At 39.0% G+C, this 19,686-nt stretch overlaps 1 protein-coding gene across 6 annotated transcripts in view; it reads right to left on the bottom strand.

The window, feature by feature from the left end:
• ETV1 (ETS variant transcription factor 1) overlaps positions 1-19,686 on the bottom strand; it is a 63,057-nt gene that overhangs the window by 23,401 nt on the left and 19,970 nt on the right. For all 6 annotated transcript variants that reach the window (XM_057424588.1, XM_057424591.1, XM_057424587.1 and 3 more), the window contains 3 exons: positions 6,248-6,377; positions 4,522-4,710; positions 371-618 (listed from right to left, as the gene is read on the bottom strand). In XM_057424588.1, the coding sequence (XP_057280571.1) occupies positions 371-618; positions 4,522-4,710; positions 6,248-6,377 (567 nt within the window). The remainder of the gene's footprint in view (positions 1-370; positions 619-4,521; positions 4,711-6,247; positions 6,378-19,686) is intronic.

Here is a 19,686-nt window from a genome sequence, read left to right as displayed (position 1 = left end):
AAATGAAAGAGCTTGTAAAAATGGAGCACACAAATTCAGAGGTCACAGACGAGAGAGTACAGAACAAGCCCCCACTTAAGCAAAGCTCAGTTTTGTACTCATGATTTTTTCTTCTCTGGTTTTCTTAACCTGCGCGCTTTTTGGACAGAGAGTTCTGGAAAATGAAATCCTCTGCAGAGCAAGCAATGGCGGCACAAGTCACACTGTACCATGTAGCAATCTTACTATTGTGTAAACTCAGACTTAATTTACTCTGAAGACTTAGAAGCCAAAAAAGCAAGTTTCAATTTGTACAATCAAAATACCAATAGCACTGGCTTAGATTCATATACTATTTTACTACGCAGAACTAAAGGAGAGTCTCACCTACCTGAATCATATGCAAAATCTCTAGGTTCCTGTTTAATCATCAGAGGAGGGGGAAAATTTTGACTGGCTGCACTGCCAACCATAGCGTTGTGTTCATAAACTGGATCATGGTACTCCTGCTTAAAACCTTGGGGTGGGAAGGGGATGTTTGGCTCAGACATCTGGCGCTGATATATTGGACGTCCTTCCCTTGGCATTGCAGGCAAAGGTGGGAAAGAATTGCAAGGCTCAGAGAGCTGGCGGCGAAATCTAGGACAGAAGTTAGAGGAGAGGTCATGTAAAGGGCTTGAGCGACATTCCATTTCCCAAAGATCATCACAGGTCATGGTTAGTACTTGTATCACTTTTTCAGTAGCAAACATTCTGCTTATGACATTCCAACTGCTCCCATCAGGATCATTTAGCAACAAGCAAACAAACAAAAAAGCCCACCGATTAACACCAGCTCCAAGACCTGTCCCCACCACCATCTGTTTGGCTTTCAGTATCTTCTCTCAACAGAAGAGGCAAACAGGTAATGCATCAGATTCAAATCAACAGAAAGACTGACATCGGACCATAGTAAGACAAAGGAGGCTTGGGCAGAGTTTTTGCTCTCTCACAAGCATTAGCAACATATTGCTTCTGCTCTAACTTACTATTACCATTCTTACTGTTACACAAAAACCATTCTGACCACAACAAACATTCTGAATAAAGAGCACTGTCTGCCATAACACCTGGAATCATTCCAGGGTGAAAGTCCACAGTTCTGTCCTCTCAGGGATAGTGCTGTGGGAGATCTACCTGCAAGGCTGGCACTGCATTCCAGCTCTAATGGGAAAGGAATGTAAGCACCCAACATAAAGGAGAGGCTGCAAACTTTTGCAAAGAGAAACAATGACTAATAATTCCCCTCCTGCCTTAATTTGTTCCCTTGGTCATTTCTAAATGAAAGAAGTCATTCATACAAGCCATGCTGCCACTCACTACTCCCAAATGCTCTTCAGTAGACATAAAATGTGATAATTCACTTTTAAATTAACTTCATTTACATGCAACACTACTCAAGAAATTATGCTTGTTTTTTCTTCCACAAGACATACCTACCTGAACTAAAAGGCCTGAATGTAATTACTTGGATAGCTGCAGGTTCAGAAGCATAAAGAATGCAAGGATGCTACTTTTCCACCATGCCCTTATCAACAGCACAAAGACCTCCTGTCATCTCCTGCAGATTACCACAGTAATGGTAACCCCCACTGCAGTAATACTTTGTCTGCACTAGATCACAGCAGATGCAAGTTTCTTTCAGCAAATTGCCTACTAGTCCTGCTATTACTCATCATGGACAAGACACACTTTAAAACAAACAAACAAAAAAAAAAAAAAAAAAACAACAAACCAACAAACAAACACACACTTCAACCCTGTGCCTTTCTCTGCAAGTGAACTGATCATTCTTCAGCTCCCTGTACTCTGGATCTGAAAAAAAGTTTGGTTCACACAAGCAAAAGCAGATATTCCCTTGGAGAAAACTGGGTGAGTGAAGAAGAATGCAGAGGTTTGACTGCACAGGCAATACAACCCTTGACTACCAACTCATACTACATATGTACTATGTGTTTCTGAAACAATTTAAACTCTACTAACTCTAGTATCTGTCATAATACTGCTCTGAACTTTGTCTGACAAATAATTACTATCATTGCTTAATTATAAATACTGTGGGAGCTACAGAAACTATTACAATGTAGTAGTGGAGACAATGGATGTTTTTTTTTTTAATGCTGCTGTAATGTAATATTTTGCAGTAGAAAGAGTACTGCGCTGTAGCATTGGGTTTTGCAATTCCACCTACACCTGCAGAAAATAAACTCAGAAACTCAAATGTATTATGAAACAGTTAAGCTGACTGGCACTGCATTCATTTCCCTTTTTTCCTTTTTTCATTAGCCAAAAAAAGAAGCAGAAATTATCATTAAGAACTGTCAAGGAGTGAATCAGAAAATTGCAACTTGAAGTTAAAATAAGAAACAGGCTCACTCACAAAGCCTCAAAGGAAGTTAATAATACTTGTTGTACTGGAAGCTTTGTATGGAATCAAGCCATTTGTTTATACAAGTGGATTTGATTCCTGTTGGTACTTGTTAGGACCACTTATCGTTCATATATTCATGCCCTGTATGAAGACGTATGGGCTGTATGTTCTAGATACTAATGCTATCTTGTGCCACCAATGCATGTTCTGAAGAAATATGCCCTGAGTTACAGATTTATATATGAACTCACATAGGTAGGTCCCTTGTTTCAGTGACATTTTCTAAATATACTCATTGTAGTAGCATATCACCTTAAAAATCATGAAGATTTGAATTTCACAAAAAATATGAAGTATACATTTGCTTCAAGCTGGGAGTGAGAAGATTTGAAATAAATAAGAAAAAGAGGAAAAAATGTCTTATAATTGTACCTTTCATTAAAAAAAGGAGAAAAATTTTTTTTTTTTTTTTTTGGCTTGAGTCACCTATTTTGACTTGAACACATCATGTTCTTTTACAGAGGGGAAACATTACTGCAAAATGCCCTAAGGAACATGAACACCAAACATGGAGGTGAGAGGGATCATGTAAAGAGCTTACAAAGCTTGTGCAGAGCAAGTCTTATGTGTACAGAAAAGTATACTAAGATGCATGCAAATCTCTATAAATACTCACATTAAGGCTGACATGTACCTTCAGTACTCTCTTGACAAATTGCTCCAAAACAGAAGACTTTTTCATCTGATAAATCTTACCACTACTCTCTGCACAGAAGCCATTTAGCTTCTGGAGATTTTAGTCTGCTGATAACTTGACTTTGGTGTACATACAGATACAAGTTTATCCACTATCCTGTAATCAAAACTGCTGCCTCACTCCAACTGGGGGGCTGCGTGCTTAGACCACAGTCCACAGCAGGGAGGGAGAGGAGGGAAAGATGGTGACTACTGCAGCTGAAGGGGACAATCTGGTGTTTCTTCACTGCCGAAACGGCTTATAGAAAACCTTGGGTGGTATTTAAAGCTATTTCAGCAGAGCATAAAACGGCAACATAAACCTCAGCAACCCCCTTCAGAAGTGATCTGCACAAATCCCTGGAAATAACGGCCCTTTCTAAAGCAGAAGCTTGCAAATCACGCTGCCAACAACTGTGGTTATCTTTCCAGGTGCTTCTTAATTTGCTGATGTTCAAAAGCTAAGCCAAGATTCTGAACATATGTATCTCTTTATATACAGCTAAAATTTTACATGCTCAGAGCAACCACACAACAGAGCACACATAAACAGGCTCATGTGATAAAGGTGAGGATAAACAGAATTCCACAAGCAAGTGCTTGATCTCAAAAATCAGGGAAATCCACTGAGTGTATCTGTTGCACAACTGAGCTAAGGCAGTCAGTCAGTAGTCTGGGGATTTCTAACATATCAAAACAAAACAGGGTGACTTAAGGACAGTTTAAACTTTAATTCTAGTCTCTAGCTCTTGTGGTTTTTACTCTGACTAATGTTATGTAAGCACAGTTTATGTTGGCATCTCAGTTTGTCTGAAATACTACATTTCAAATGGGGTTGGAAAAATGATCCACCCTTCCAGAGAATATTCTGAAGCAGTAACGTTAACATGGACACTTATCCCTTTCTTAGATAGGTGAATTGCTTAGCAAGAGGACAGATATTTCTATCCAGGATCATGCCTGCTTGTGACTTCATTACCTCGTAGGGCTTAGTAGCATCAAGTGAATCACAGAATCATAGAACAGCCCAAGTTGGAAGGGACCTAGAAAGACCATCCAGCCTAATCTTTGGGAATCATGGAAAACCATAAACATGAGAAAGGGAACCTAGATGAGATTATCTAGCGCCCTGTAACCACCCTCACCAGACAGAAGCAGGAGGTCATTAAAACTGCCACTGCCAATATGAACTCCTATTGAAATGCACTAAAGCGGGTGCCAGTCTTTCATAAAACACACATATTTCTGACAACCTGAAACTTGCTGGTTTTCACTTTGGTCCCCCAAACCAAAAGGGAATAGTTGTGGGCAGGAAGACAGTGCTACCCTATATAAAAGACTTGCACCCACAACTGAAACATTTTCTGTACAGATCCCTCAAGTGTTTTGTGTTTTACCTGTGGTCCATAGGGAAGCTGTTATCTTGAATGGACTGGGATGGAGGGAGATGGGTAGGGAAAACCCGGTCAGGTTTAGGAGTCTGAGCTGAGTTTGGGGAGGCATGGTGCAGTGGTGACACAGGAGTGCTGGATGGCGTCGGTGGGTTGGAGGGCCTCATTCCCACTTGTGGCTTCTGATCATAGGCACTATCAGTAAGGCAAAGGGGAAAAAGGTCAGGTTATTTTCTCTGAAGGAAAAAAAAAAGTAGCATCTACAGTGAGAAAAAACAAACAAAAGTCACATAAGCTTTTCATTTATCAGACTGGGGCAGAGGAATTCTCTATTTTACGTTAAGAAGAGCACAGAAAAAAACATGTTAGAGGCAAGTGGTTCAACGCAGCATTTTCTTCTCTGGGGCACAGATATGTATTTTTAAACTATTCAACTATTCAGTCTTACAGTGACATTCTAACAGGAGGTATACAAAATACATAAAAGTAGAAGCACCTGGACTAGAGCACGAACAGCCAGCAGTGCCTGTCAAGACTCTTTTTCAGAGCTTGCACAAACCACAAAGTGAGACAGTAAAACAATACAGCTAGAGGGAAGGAATAACAATGGTATGTTGGCTTAGCTAACCACACTAGGATGACAGCAGCCTCTTCTGACAGGATCCCTCTCCCCCTCGCTCCCCCCCCCAAAATAAAGTGCTGGTACCACAAATATATAGATGCTATTTTCAAAGGTGTCCTGAATCAGGAAAAATCTTGAGCACACTTTGATCATCCCTCCTTCTAAACAGGAAAAATGCAGATCTTAGGCAGACACCATGCATGAACTTGCATACTTGCTTATATCACATACCCTAGCACCCATCAAATCTATCAATATATGCATTTTAATTTTTGAAATCAAAATTACTCCTCTGTGACCAGCCTTTTTTTTTCTTTTTTTCTCCTTTTATAGCCAAAAAGTTAAATGTAAATGTTTTAAGTGCTAACAGCTTCGGTAGCACATTAATGAGACTAAGAACTCACAAGCTAGATAAAAGATCCTAAAGTAGACTGAAATGCCAATAAGAAATCCTTCACTGCTGACACTAAAGGAAGGAGTGACACGTAAGTGCAAACCAAAAGAAAGTCAATAAAGAATCCAGTGATATCAAGCCCCTCCACTACCCACAAATAAATAAAGCTTTTATTATCTATCCCTATAAAAGAAGATAACTTGCTTTTGAATAGGTAACAAAGATGCAAAGCCTAATGAAATAGTATTTTAAATTGTAATCACCCACAAACACACACAGATAACATCTGCAAAACTTGTCGAATACCTAATGCATTGCTCAGACCTGTCAATCTCCTGCCTGTGACACAGATCTCTCTCTTTCCCAATGTGTGCAATGCATTTTGAAAGTACTTTCAACCCAACTCGCAGAAAACAAGACAGTCCTTCCTTCTACTTCAAGCTTGCACCCTGTGTTTTTAAACTCTCACCATCTCCCATGGAGAAGGAATGGAGAATATGCATTTTAATGAAAAATGCTGCTTTAAAATGGTTATGTGTTTGATACAATTGTAAACAACTCCATCAGTGTTCATCAGCTAAATGCATTATCTCATCAGTCTGTTATCTGCTGAAGAGGTAACTTTTGTAAGATCACTACTATGGTTTTATTACTCTTTAGTCAGTCCTTATTTAACTCAGCAGCTCTCACTGCAAACATGCTCCTGATTGCTTTACCTGACATTGTACAGGCACTTTTCCCCATAACTGAACTTGAATGGTTGCTCTTGACTGCAAGTGGAGCCAAGTTCCGAACATGGGCTATGGGGTTCCTTCTTGATTTTCACAGGGAGACCATGAAAAGCCACTGTAAAGTGAAAGAAAATGTAATTAAAACCCAAGTACAATATTAACAATGAGCTTTCTCAAGTAAGCTAGGCACTTCTAATTAAACACATGATTAATTAAACCACTGTAATACTAAAAACAATAAAGGAAATAAACATTTCAAGTATTTCTTCGGGTGTCAACTGAAAAATAGACACCAGAGATCCTTTGCATTGGCTATTAACACTTTTATTGTTTAATAGAATGATGGCCAGGATCCCATCTCATTAGCAGGAAAATAACAGCCCACTTATATTTGGCTTAACTACTGTAAATGTTGTCAGAAGCAAAATACTTCCCAAGCACCAAATGTTTCTAAGTAATATTAGTGAGGTAGCTTTTAGCTATAAATGCAATAGTAGTTCACTTCAAAGAGTGCCACAAAAATTGCTTCAATTTTATCACTAATTTTTGACGCTATCACCACGACACCATAGTTTGAACATCACACTCCAGCCCGGCACGGACACTTGTACGTCCATGGAAATCCACATACATGCAAGCAGTCCCTGTATAGGGAACCTCAGCACAAAAGCAGGACATTATTATACACCATTAAGTAGTATCATGCCCCTTCCCTTGCATCTGAACTTAGGGAAGACAGTTTGTTACACACTATTTTCTGATACTACATATGCATATGTTTAATGGGGAGGGGGAGGTAAATGAAATGCTGTCTAAGAAGCCAGCATCAGAACTAACAAACTCTGATTTGTAAGAATCTGTGAGTAAGATCTAGATTCCAGATTCTCACCATGGGTTTTCCCACGGTTGGGCAACATTCAGAAAACATTTTCACAAATGGGTCCTCTCATATCCTATTACATGCCAGCTTTTACTATTGCCTTTCAGCTGAAACATCCACAAGATAGCACAATGTTATTTAGCCACATATTTTCACAAAACTCACAAGAATTGTCTCTACAGCTGCTACCGAGCTACTATATTTGATGACTAATAGTCAATTACCTGGAAAGACTACAAAGGAAAATAGGTACATAAATACAGGAGGCACAGCACAGTAACTTAAGAGACAGAGATGAAAAGCAGTGAACAAGGAAAGAACTTTTTTCTGAGCAAAACGGTCTGAATTTGCACTAAAATAAAAGACCATACAGACTTCTTGGATAAAGATTCTCACATTTTAACAATGCGACCCAGTCAGCTTTCCACCATAACTGCAAAGCAGGCTGACATCCTGTTGTTCATTTCATGTTTGCTAGTGAATTTTTGCTGCTGACTCTCCTTGCATGTCTTGGTCAGATAACACATGCCACACATTTAATGCACGTGATGGGCCCCACAACTCCAGGACAGTGGCTCAGATGGAAAAGCAGGCAACCTCTTTGACTTTAATCACAGAATTAAAACACAAGACTTTTTTAAAGCCAGTATCACGTATTTGCACAAAGGCCACATGCTGCTCTATCTTTTAATTTATTTTTTTTCATTTTAACTTTGCTACTTCCTCAGAGTTAATCTGTTATGAAAAATTACTTCCCTTATTTATTTTTAAATAACGGGAGTACAGAGACTCCCACACCACAGCCCTGTGTGGAGAACTGGCTGGGTATTTCATCACAGCGCTGAGAGCCTGAACGTCTGCTAACAGGCAGTTTTCCAGCTCACTGGCACAGGCACAAGTGAAAGCAGCACATTCATTTTGTGCAATTTGCTTTACCTTCCCACATGGAGTTGGTGCATGTAAAAGGCTGTTAAGTACTAAATTATTCCTTATCAAATCACCATCATCTGGAGTCATGATCAACACTAATTAAATTACTTTCAGTGAACACGGCTCCAGCCTGCTGCCTCGGCTGTGAGGTACATTTTATTTTGCTTACTGTACAGTCCTAGCAAGGTACAGGGCACAGTGCTAGAAGGCATCTGTGCTGTAGTTTTAATTAAAGTTTACCTCACCTTCCTCTCAGCTTTATAAGCTAGGGTAAAGTGTATCAAATCAAGTAGGTTAACACCTTCATTTCATTTAGGGGAAGCATTACAGTCCAAAGTGATTTTATATTAGATCTTTATCTTAACTAGGGCCAGAAAGATAATGTAGCTGTAAAATTTAAAGCCTTCCTCGGGCAGTCCCCTGACACAGTCACCACGCTAAGCTTTATCTGTAACTCCTTAAGTGTCCACTTTTAGAGGTAGAAAGGAAAAAAGCCTGAGAAAAATACTTCCTGCATTTTTGGGGGGCTTTCTCGAAGGCTACTTGACCTTTCAAACCACATCTTAAGTGTGGCTGAAGATGACAGACTTATTCCAACACCAAAATTTCAAACATTCAAAACAGTTCTCGTATCATCAATGAAACCCTCCACCTGTCACTCTTCATAGGTGCACTCATACTGCACCTATTAAACCAGATTTTAAACATACACCATTTTGCTAAGCTCAATTTTATATTTTCAATCCATTTTATTTTGAGGAGAGCAAGGTTGCTTATTTATACAATCTAATTTTAGTGCAGCATACCAAGCTACCAACACATCCAAATTAACAAAATGACATTTCAAACAACCAGCTCCCCACCGCTTTTTTCTTCCTGATGGCAAATTCACTTTACTTAACCCCAGAACAGCGTCTCAACCCTATTAAAGTAACAGGCACTCTGCCTTAATAACGATCTTATTAAGAAGTGACCAAGGGCCAAGATTTCATCCCGAGTGATTACTTACAGGTAACTACTTCCAAACTTGAAAGACAAACAATCTTACAATGTGTATTCAGATGGATGTCTTCAACACCTCATCTCAGCTACTGGGGAAAGTCAGGCATATCAGTATCAGAACGGACTCAATCCACAGACCCTGTCTGGAGCCTCTGTGAAGCCAACATGCAAATATGAGACAAGCAGAAGGACTGCTGCCATCTGTAGCAAATTGATTGAGGTATAATACTTTCCTGTATGCATATTCTCTGTGCATAAATATATCTGTATCGGCAGAGTAAGATGGCTCATGTGTTACACATAAAGTGCTATTGTACAGGCCTAGATTTTATACAAAACCATAATAATGTCCCCACAAAGTAAACTCACACAGAACACGCAAAAATACAGGGTGAAATCTGCTACCCCTCATTCTGAAGTGCTGTTCTCCTTTGCTGTCAACAGCCTAATCCTAAACATTTTGCTCATGACACCCAGTTTAAATACAAAGAACAATTTTATTAAGAACTCTTAATTCAAAGGAAGAAACATTTTGTTCCAGAAGGGAGTGTTTTGTATATTTTCCAGCCCGAGAAACGGATAGAACTGAATCATTTCTTTTGAGAAAGCTCCAGAAATGCACTGCATCAAATATAAAAGCAATAGTTTAAAATATTTTTCAATTCAAGAAATGACTGTCCAAGGCAAAGAAGAAACAAGGAATGTTTCACATGAAATTTCAAATCATTTCTGCTTTGAGCAAAAGTCATAATTTTCAAATTTCATTTTCCTGCCTCCAAGACAAAATAAAATCTATTTTCTGAAGAAAATTAATTTAAGCATATTTTTAAAAGGTATGAAATATTACTGGTAATTCAGTGATACTGGTTAAGGGCAGGCAATTTTGACTCCACTGACCAAAGAGACAAAGATGTGTTACGATCAACACTTTTAAGGCCAGAGCATTTATTATGTGGTATAAAATCAACTGACAGCAGCAACCTTACTTGTGCTAGTGAACTCTGATGTCTCATAAGTGATACTACATTTACATGTACTAAGTTCAAGGACTTTATGTATCTGCAGAGAAAAGAAAGTAACCAGAAAGTCACAGTAAGTCACACCCAAAACATTTCTGCTGCATGCTTCTGAACTGCTTTTTCTGAGCATATAAATGCTCTCAAATCACCCTCTAAACCTGATATAGTAAATAAAGTAACTCATTTTTATGATATACTGAGGCAAAACTGTTAATATGCGATGTTAGCTTAGACAGATTTCTTGAATACATTTAAACAGAGGGGATTTGATTTTCTTAATAGCAAGATGAAAAGGCAGAAGATGTAAAAACATTTAAATTAATACCACTACAACTCCAGATGCTAGCCTGACTGGGGTGACCCAAGTAGCACTTGGTAAAATTTCAAAATCAAGAAAAGGCCCCTCTACTGATAAAGCCAACACTGACACACTTTTAAATCTATCTCCCAATACACACAGAAATGCAGCAGGCACTTCAGATACATCAGTCTCTCCAAGATTCTTTACCAGTACATTTACCTCTGCCAAGCCCTCCCCATCCCCCAGCACACAAAAATCCATTACTAAAGGGTCTAATCTCAGCTATCAGCACAGAGTGCCTTTTATGGAGCCATTAAACCATTTCTCTTGTTTACAGTGCCTGAAGAAAGATGTGAATTATGTCTGTGACAAAACAGGCGATAACATTTCTAAACTGCTATCAAAATGCAAACTGAAATACACTTAAGGACAGGGATCCTAATTTGTGTTTTTGCAATTTTCCTCGCTCACTATAACTTAACAGCACTCACCTGATGATTCAAACAAATTATTTATGCTGCAAGTACAACAGGTAGGCATTTTAATAAAAAAAAAATCCACTTTCAATAAACAAACAGTTTATTACAGGGTTCATCAAGGAGGGTAAAGCGCTGGTTACTTCTCAGGTGACAGGAATGACCTAGGTGCTCTTATCAGTAGGCATTTAAAAAAAAATCCAAATACAGTATTGTGGGTTCATACAAGGCCTGAAATGCTCAATTTCTGAAATACCATTTGAACCATACGTTCAGTATAGGTATTTGCATATCTGATGATCTAAGCTACAAAACTAAATACTTTCTAATGACCTTCTAGGTAATTAGAATGTATTTAGGTGGGAATGCCAGGCTTTACACATATTTTCTGAAGAGATTTCAAAAGCATGTATTTAACTTACGGAACAATAGCTTGCTTCATTCTGGAGGCTATTTATTTATTTCAAGATCATTATGATTTGACCTACAGACTTTTGTAGATAGCTACTCTGAATTTCAACCACCATTTAACAGGCATTTGATTAAAGACAAGGGGATGCAAAAGCAAGGTGGTCTTTCCATTTCGTTCCACTATACATTAAGATGAGAAATTCTGCAGCTAACCTTTGGGATGCATAGGAGGTACTAGCTGAAGCAGGTGTCAGACCTGCTGACCACTCCTTCCTACTCTAGAGGTTGCTGCTGCTGCAGCTGAATGTCGCATGCAGCCTCATGTATGAACAAAAACTGAAATAAAAACATCATGGTGGAGAGGTGACAGATGAAGGACAGACAGTAGGAGGACAGACAGTAAAGGCTGGCAACTGAGTCTTTTCAACTAAACTGTTCTCAGATTTTGAATTAAAGCCTATGCACACAGACCACTGCAACAGCTGTCAGAACTGACTGCAAGCATGGATGACTGAGGCAAGATCTGCAACTGCTTTCACCCCAGGCAATCTCTTGCCTAGGCAATGGCAAAAAAACCCTTTTTGTTCCTGACCACTGCAACAGCTGCAAAGATGAGCAAGACTTGAAGACTGTGGAATGATTTAGAAGTGGCTGAACAGATTACATCTACACTGGCTCCACCAAATTCTTCAACCATTTGATCTATCAAAGTCAGTTCTATCAGATTTTAGCTGTGCTCCAGTCAACTGGATTTCATTTAGGTCCCGCTCTCTGCCAGATACTGTAAGAAGCTGGTGACAAATTGGATATATGACACACAGCGATGTATCATCACTGTGGTTTCAGAGACTATCCTGGCAGTTTATATAAAAACTCAACATATGAACATAGACAAGAGACCCCAGCTTTCACTACCTCACAAACAAAAGCTGCTAGAAAAGGGGGAATGGGAAGGGGGGAGGAAAATCTAAGCAATCCTGTCAAGTAGTTTCTTGGAGTGTATGTATGATCTCCATCCTATGGGTGCATCCAGAAAACTAGAACTTGCCTGAGAGGCAGAATTAGGCCTTACAGACAACCGGCCTCCATGCAGTCCCACTGCATGGTGACCACTCACCTGAAACAGTCTGCATTTCTGCTTGAGTGCTTGTGTGTGTGCAGACGGAGTCAAATGGAAGCAAGCATACCAGATATGCAAGCATGCCTCTGTGATGATACATTACGTACGGTTAAAACATGTGTAATACCTTTAAGGGCAGTAAGCATTTTCTTCTTCCAATGCATATATGCAACCAGGAAGAAAATGAAGAAACAGCATGCAGAAGGGATAAGATATAAATGTGTGAAAATGCACTGTATAAAAAACTAGCTCTTTCCTATGTGGCAGCCTCGCTTTAAGTCCAGGTAAGGAAAACGAAGGATAGCTGGTATCACAGCAAATGCTCTGTCACCCCTCATCTCAGTGCTCTTTCCCTGAAAGTGGAACTTCATGACTGGGCAGTACTTGGCAAACCCATTAGATATGATTCCATCAATTCAGTCTTTGCCTTGGCTTCAGATCAGATCCTTCCAGCCCCTACTAGCTCAATAGATAGAAACAGCATGGGACCTCATTTTTTGGAAGCTAGTTCTGAATGATGAGCCCAAGCACCAGCTTTCAAAGCCAACTGGCAAGAACAGAATACGTGGGCAAGATGGATCTATTTGAGAACCTTGTTTAACAAAAAGAAAATACCAGCTTTGAAGTAATCTGTCACCTTTACTGGAAAATATGCAACTACAAATGCACTTTAATAACAGTTAGAACTCACTCTGTGAAATGAAGCAAATTGCTTATTTTCTCTTACAGCCTAAAGCATACAATACCTTGCATATCAATTAATGGTCTACTTGAATACTGCATTGCACAAATGCTTTAAAATCAGTCTTTAAAATCCTCAGGGGGTGGGGAGAGATAGGGTGTAAAGAATAAAAGACAGCCCCAAACTGTGGGATTTTATCCTCAAAGTCTACATGGACTGTTCTGAGGTGACATGGTATGAAAAGAAAAAAACACTGATTCTGAATTTGAATTAGGAAGAAGTAGCAAGCAGGTGAGAATGAACTGCACTGAAAGCTGGAATTTATTCCTCCTTACTATGACAGAGTTTCAAGGTGGAAAATAAGACCACATTTTCCCACAGCTGATATTGGGAAGTTCTGGACCTTAAAATCTCCAGTAGTGCATCCGCATCAACAAGCATTGTTTGTTAAAATAACTTTCTTTTGCTTTGGAGTAAGAAAGGTTGGTGTTTTTTAATTTTTTTATTTTTAAAGCAAAAATCATCACAGATTACAGACTAAAAGACAAAACCCAAATATTGATGAAAATAGATTTTAAATTAACTGAATCACCTGTTCACATCTAGACTATATTACTTCTACATAACCACCATAATTCTTCCCTGTCTTTACTATGATCTGGCATTAACACAAAGCCTCTGAGGTTGAACTAGAGAACAGGGCAATTTCACTGTACCTACAGCACATCAAAGTTGCATCACTCCCCACAGAACAGGTTTATGTGAGGGCATTTGTACACAGGGAAAAGTGAGAAACAAAATCATCATTACTATGTAGACCTATACCACTTCCCTACAGCAGAGCTTATCTGACTCCTAAACAAGACACCGCTGCTCCTGTTCTTCTAGATTCTTCCTCATAATGGAAATAAATATCATACTTTAACTGAAATGCGTTTTTCTAACACTTGTGTGCTAAGACACTAAAAATTTTTGCCAAGTTAGCTGTTTCTGGGCAGCTAACCCAAACCCCCCCTGCCACGACAGATGCAGCCTTCCTGAGAGGTGGAGGAGTTCCCAGTGTGGAACAGAGGGGCACAACATTAGAGGTTGCACCCATACAGCTTAATAAATGGTTCAGTACTATAAATCCCCATTTTTAGTGCAAGATACCCCTCATTTGCTTGTCTGTGCAGTTGCAATTTCTGAAATATTTATCAGAGTTACTGAGGGTACACCTGCAGCTTTCTGATGCTGGAAGTGCTGGAGGCACCACAGAGATAATTCAGATATTTGTAGCCACTTGGCTTCTTATTTAAAAGGACCATGCTGGTTGAAAACTTAAGTCTGCAAGTATGTTCAGTACAGCAAAAATTAAAAGGGTAAACCACCTGGCTAGAGAAGGAAGGGGAAGAAAAGAAGCTTTCAGTAAATACCAACAAAAGTTAACCTACACCCTAAACACCATGAAGGAGCAATTCCAAGAGGCTGCTCTGGTAAACACGTTGTTAAGACACTATAGGTCCTTTGGCCTAATTTAAGACTAAATTTGGGCAGCTGCTAACCAGCTGAACTGCCACACAGTGTTAGAAGACACTATCCTTTTTACCTCCAAGGAAAGGAACAATTTGGTACAATTTTGGTTAGCTGACCCCTCTTCTTCTCCACCCCCAAAAGATTTCAGCTTCTAGTTAAGAATTGTCTGGAAGGTATTTTCATACAGCAGGAGCTGCAGTTACTGACACCGTTTCTCAGCCTCTGAAAGCAGCAATCTCACAGAAATGATGTCACAGGCACTGTTTTATTCTGATTTATGTCCCCTTCATTCAGCGCTTTCTTTTCTTGCCAGACAGCTACCTGTCCAGCTGTACGAGACTTGCAGTAGCAGGCACCAGAGGGGAAAGTGCTGCTGGAGGGGCTCTGACTCCCAGCAAGTACCTCCAGGGCAAAAGTTAACCTGCTGACAAATACCATGGACACTGGATAACTCTGAGAAGAATACAAGGAAATTTGCAGAACATTGGTGGGAGGGAGAAAGGGAGGATTAAGCTAGGAGGAGTAAACTGGCTTGCTTTGATGTCTGAGGAAAACAGGTGAGGCAGGAGGGAGAGCTCTCCCTGTCCCCCTGCCCCCAGAATAAACAGAAGCTTAGGGCTCTCTGGAGGAGGAAGCAGTAACATAGTAAAAACTAAACCACCTGGGTTCTGCAGCAGTTGATCTAAAACCCATGGACAGCACAAGATGATTGGGGATGGGGGGGAAGTCTGAAGTATACTGGATCTGCAACCTCCAGGACCTCACAGAGAAACAGGGCTGCTCCTCATCTGCATTAGCTTTCAGAGTTAAAACTCTGGAGAGATCAGGGGCATTTATTCCTACAGTTCCTTATAATGTACATGGCTCCAAAGGCTCACAGGCAGGATGCAAGGAGGGGCGATCCACCTTTAGAACTCCTGCTAAAGAGGAAGACCTTAATGAAAAACCAACCCTGGGAGAAAACTTAAATTGTATTCCTACCTGGGAATTATCAATAAAGTTAAATGCAAAGAGAAGAGCTGGCCACTAAATCGGGGTCTGTGTGCTTTTCTGAGGACAGGAGTTCCATTTGCAGCAATTTCCAAAATTTAATTTAAATTATAAGACATAATGGCTAAGCGCTACATAACTTCCATTACCAAAATATCCAAGTGAGATAATATCCCAGCATTTTATATAAACACACACTTTCCACTTCAGGTAAATCTGCAGTTTGAGGGTTTCAGGTCTGTATTTTAATGGGGTTTGTAAAAACAGAATTATGAAGAAAACTTTGGAAATTATAACAAGTATTTTTGCCAAAAGCAACAGTAAGCTTTAAAATAACCCATTTCATATTTTATGCATTTATAGTTTTAAAGGTATCATCAACTTGATACTTAAGAAAGCATGCCCACAGCAGAAAACAAAAGAGGAACCGATTCTGCCTCATTTCCCATCTTACGGAAAAGTTTCATCAGTGTAGTTATTATTTTGTTGTTGTTCTTTTCTGATGTATTCATGCAAGAATTAATAAGCAGCTGTTGATGAGAAGGCTGATCTTGTACTTGCAGCTGGACAAAATGTGACAGAAACTGGATTTAACCTCTGATTCTGCCTTTTGCTGTTCACAGCCTAAACAACCTGTTTCAGAAGGCTGATTTTAGTTTAGTCGCTCTGTCTTCAGCCTAGCTTCAGAACCAGTGTCAGTTTGCTTTCCTATAAAATAGGAGTATCCTCATAGTAAAAAAGCATCATAATAAAAGATTATCCTTAAGGATAATCATGCCTATCTGTCAGTTAGCTACTCAAAAAAACACAAAAGCAAGAGAAGCCAATAAATAATGAAAAGGACTACACACTGAGTGCTCTTTCGCATGAATAAAACAACTAATTTAAAAGATTATTTACAATTTGTTTTTATATTGGCAACTCTCAATGACAGGCACTAAAAGGAACAAAACTGCATTTTGAGAAGATAATTTTAAATTTGATTTTGCCTTTAACAATAAAAATATGTATATATTCATAAAACAAGTATACACAAACTCAGTGTAGCTAATGGGATTTTTTTTCTTTTTACTTCATTGGAAGATTGAGACTGTCACCATTCTAAATACATGTGGTCTTCATGTTTCAATGTTAAATTTTCACAAATGCTTGCTAGTAAGGCAACTGTAACAGATCATTAGGTCATTAAAATCGGAAATCTACATCTTTAGTTCACTACCAAAAACCACTGCAAAAACTGTGATCTCGATTGGAAAAGGTGCAGGCTATTGAAAAAAGTCAACAATAAAATTCAGCCCACAAGTTGTATCACTGATTCAACAGGGAAACAAAGAAGCCATTGTCAGAAGTAGTTACGTCTGGGAACATAAAGTCAGGACTTAAATAAGTAGCCCAATATTCAAAGAGCTTTAGCAAAGTGCTTTCTGAAGCCAGTGGAATTTTGATGACCAGCAACCAGGCTCCAATTCTCGGCACAGATCTTTAAAGCTTCTGCCACTACCTAAAGCGTTATTACTGCAATTGAACATACACTACCAATACATGCCCTGCACATTTCTTCTGAAGTCAATTGGTCCTGAAGGTATATGATTATTTTACACGTGTCTGCAATCAGCAAGACTAACAATTATATTTCTTATATGCATGCATATATACATACATACATGAATATACAGAATATGTATATACACAAGTTGAGTATACACTACAGTATATACACACATGCTTGCACTAATCCAGCTCCCAGATTCTAATCCCAAATGCTTGAAATTTTGGTCTTTATTGAATACTGACACTTCTCAAAGTCTCTTTTTGTCTCAATTTCTGTTAGTGCTCTGGTCATGTGAAATTTTATTTACGGATGGGTAAATAAGGAAAAATCACACTCTGTTTCAGCATGAAGACTGAGTATTAAAAAAAACCCTGAACTTTTTATCTTTTTTAAGTATACTTTAGAAGCAGAAAGGAAACAACATTTTAGCGAAGAGGATCAAATTAGCAGTACTAGGAACTGGTTTTGCACACGTAATTTTTCAAATGTCCTTGGTGACAATTCATAATATATAAATTTAAGACAAAAACCTGGCCAGTCAGTAACCTTCCTATTCAGTGACTTCAGGACTCAGCAGTAAATGTCACTGCTAAAAAATATTTCACTACATTAACTTCCTGGCAACCACATTTGCTGAATAAATTCATAAACTGCCATAGGAAAAAAAGACAACCAGAAATGAAGCTGCTAATGATTCACTCTTTTCTAACATGTATAATCCTGAGTTTACAGAACAAATAGATACATAAGAATAAAGACAGCCTTTACCAAAACGGTCCACTTCTCTGTTCACCTCATCAAGGTCAAACTATAATCCAGGAACGGGTAAGAGTAATGCACTGAATATGAGGACAACATCAAGAATAAGTGGAAGGAAAAGAATCCTCCTCAGGGAAAGGACTGGAGCACATGCCTTGAAAAAGTAACCAGTTTTCCACTTAGTAGTTTGGACTAGGTTTAGATCATTCCTAGAAAAAAATGACAATTTCTAAAAGTCAAAAAAATTAATAATTATCATCATCTATGCAGATTTATCAGCTTATAAATGGCTTCACCATAATTACTTCCCAGTACCGAAATGCACAGGACCAAAACAAAAGGACACAGAATCTGAAACAAGGGCTGTTTTTCCTGTACGCTTAAAGAGGGCTAGCGATATCAGTCCTACATAACATGAATGTGTCACAGACTTTCCAATGTTTAACTGATGTTTTGAGGACTGTTGCTCTCTCCTCCCTTTTTTTCCTGCTATACTCTTTGAAAACTTCACAGCAGTCTGTAGGAGAGCCTGACTTGTCTTCAGTTGCTGAGGCAGCAAACAGAAGAAAAAAAGACAAAAAAATGATACAGACTGTAAATACATTTTACTGAAAGAAACATATGAAATAAATAGAAATGGATGGACTCAGCTTGCAGCCTGCCTCTGTATTTTACACCATCCCAGAGTTTATGGATTTTCAAATCATTACTTGAGCTGCTCTTGGAATACAAAACACATTTTGCAAGAACACTGCATGGAAAGCAGTTTAAGTAGAATACCAGTATTGTATCAAAATAGAACATGAAGACCCTTCAGTCTGCCTTGTTTGGTTTTTGTGTGAAAATACAGTTGGAACAAGTTGAAACAAATTTCTGCATACTTTGATTAATACAACTGGAACTGAACAGATGCTCTAATACACATATACTCCTGATGAAATTAACCTAACAACTATCTGTTTTAAACCAGAAATAGCTGTAGTGCTCAGAAAATGCTGCCGTGACTACAAATTACAATGTGAGGATTGCCTGTATTCCTTGTGGGGAAGGGAGGAGGGGAGGCTTCCTCAGAGGAAATAGGGGAAAAAAAAAAAAATATTTTTTTGAAAAAGTGAAAATTCAACATTTTGAATAAAATATGTTTAATGTTTTGGAGTTTATGTAAACAGACTTTAGGAAGCAATCTGACAGCCTTAAGAAATTACCATTTGAAAGAAGAAAGGTCTACATGTTTCATCTTTGATCTGTGAGACAGATTTATCACAGGACAGGACGACTGAAGTTTATTCATTAGCTGATAACCTCCACATGCAACCCAAGCCTTTAATCTGCAATAAAACAGCAAACGAGGATGAAGCTCTGAGGAAAGGAAACTAAGTCAGTTCAGCTGAGCAGGGCCATGCCAGTGGAAGGCCAGGGGGGAGAGGGAGGGACAAAACCTGGGAAGAGCAGCCCTATCCAGCTGCTTCGGCTCATCCATGCCCCAGAGAGCTGAAGATCAGCAGGTTCACTGTGGCTGGCACAGCTAAGCCCCATTCTGCATAAGGCGGCTGCTGTCTCTGCTGGGATGCCCAGAGGTACATTTGCATTAGCAATAAAATTCACATGCCAGCGTGCAGGGCACTCTGAAAGGAATACCTTCCACTTTAAAAGTTTTACAAATCAAAAGCTGTGTACTTGATATGGTATTGTCATTTGTTTTACAGTACTATAGCCACCATCAACATTTGCAAGATGTGTGAGCTGCTACTACTACCACAGTCCAGGAGAACCTAAAGTCCTTGCAC

The sequence above is a fragment of the Pezoporus wallicus genome, unplaced genomic scaffold, assembly GCF_028554395.1.
Source record: "Pezoporus wallicus isolate ANWC-B61680 ecotype Strahan unplaced genomic scaffold, APGP_CSIRO_Pwel_v1 contig_5007, whole genome shotgun sequence".
NCBI classification, from domain to species: domain Eukaryota; kingdom Metazoa; phylum Chordata; class Aves; order Psittaciformes; family Psittacidae; genus Pezoporus; species Pezoporus wallicus.
The sequence above is the reverse complement of the archived record's forward strand: the minus strand, read 5'-3'. Positions and strand labels throughout refer to the sequence as shown.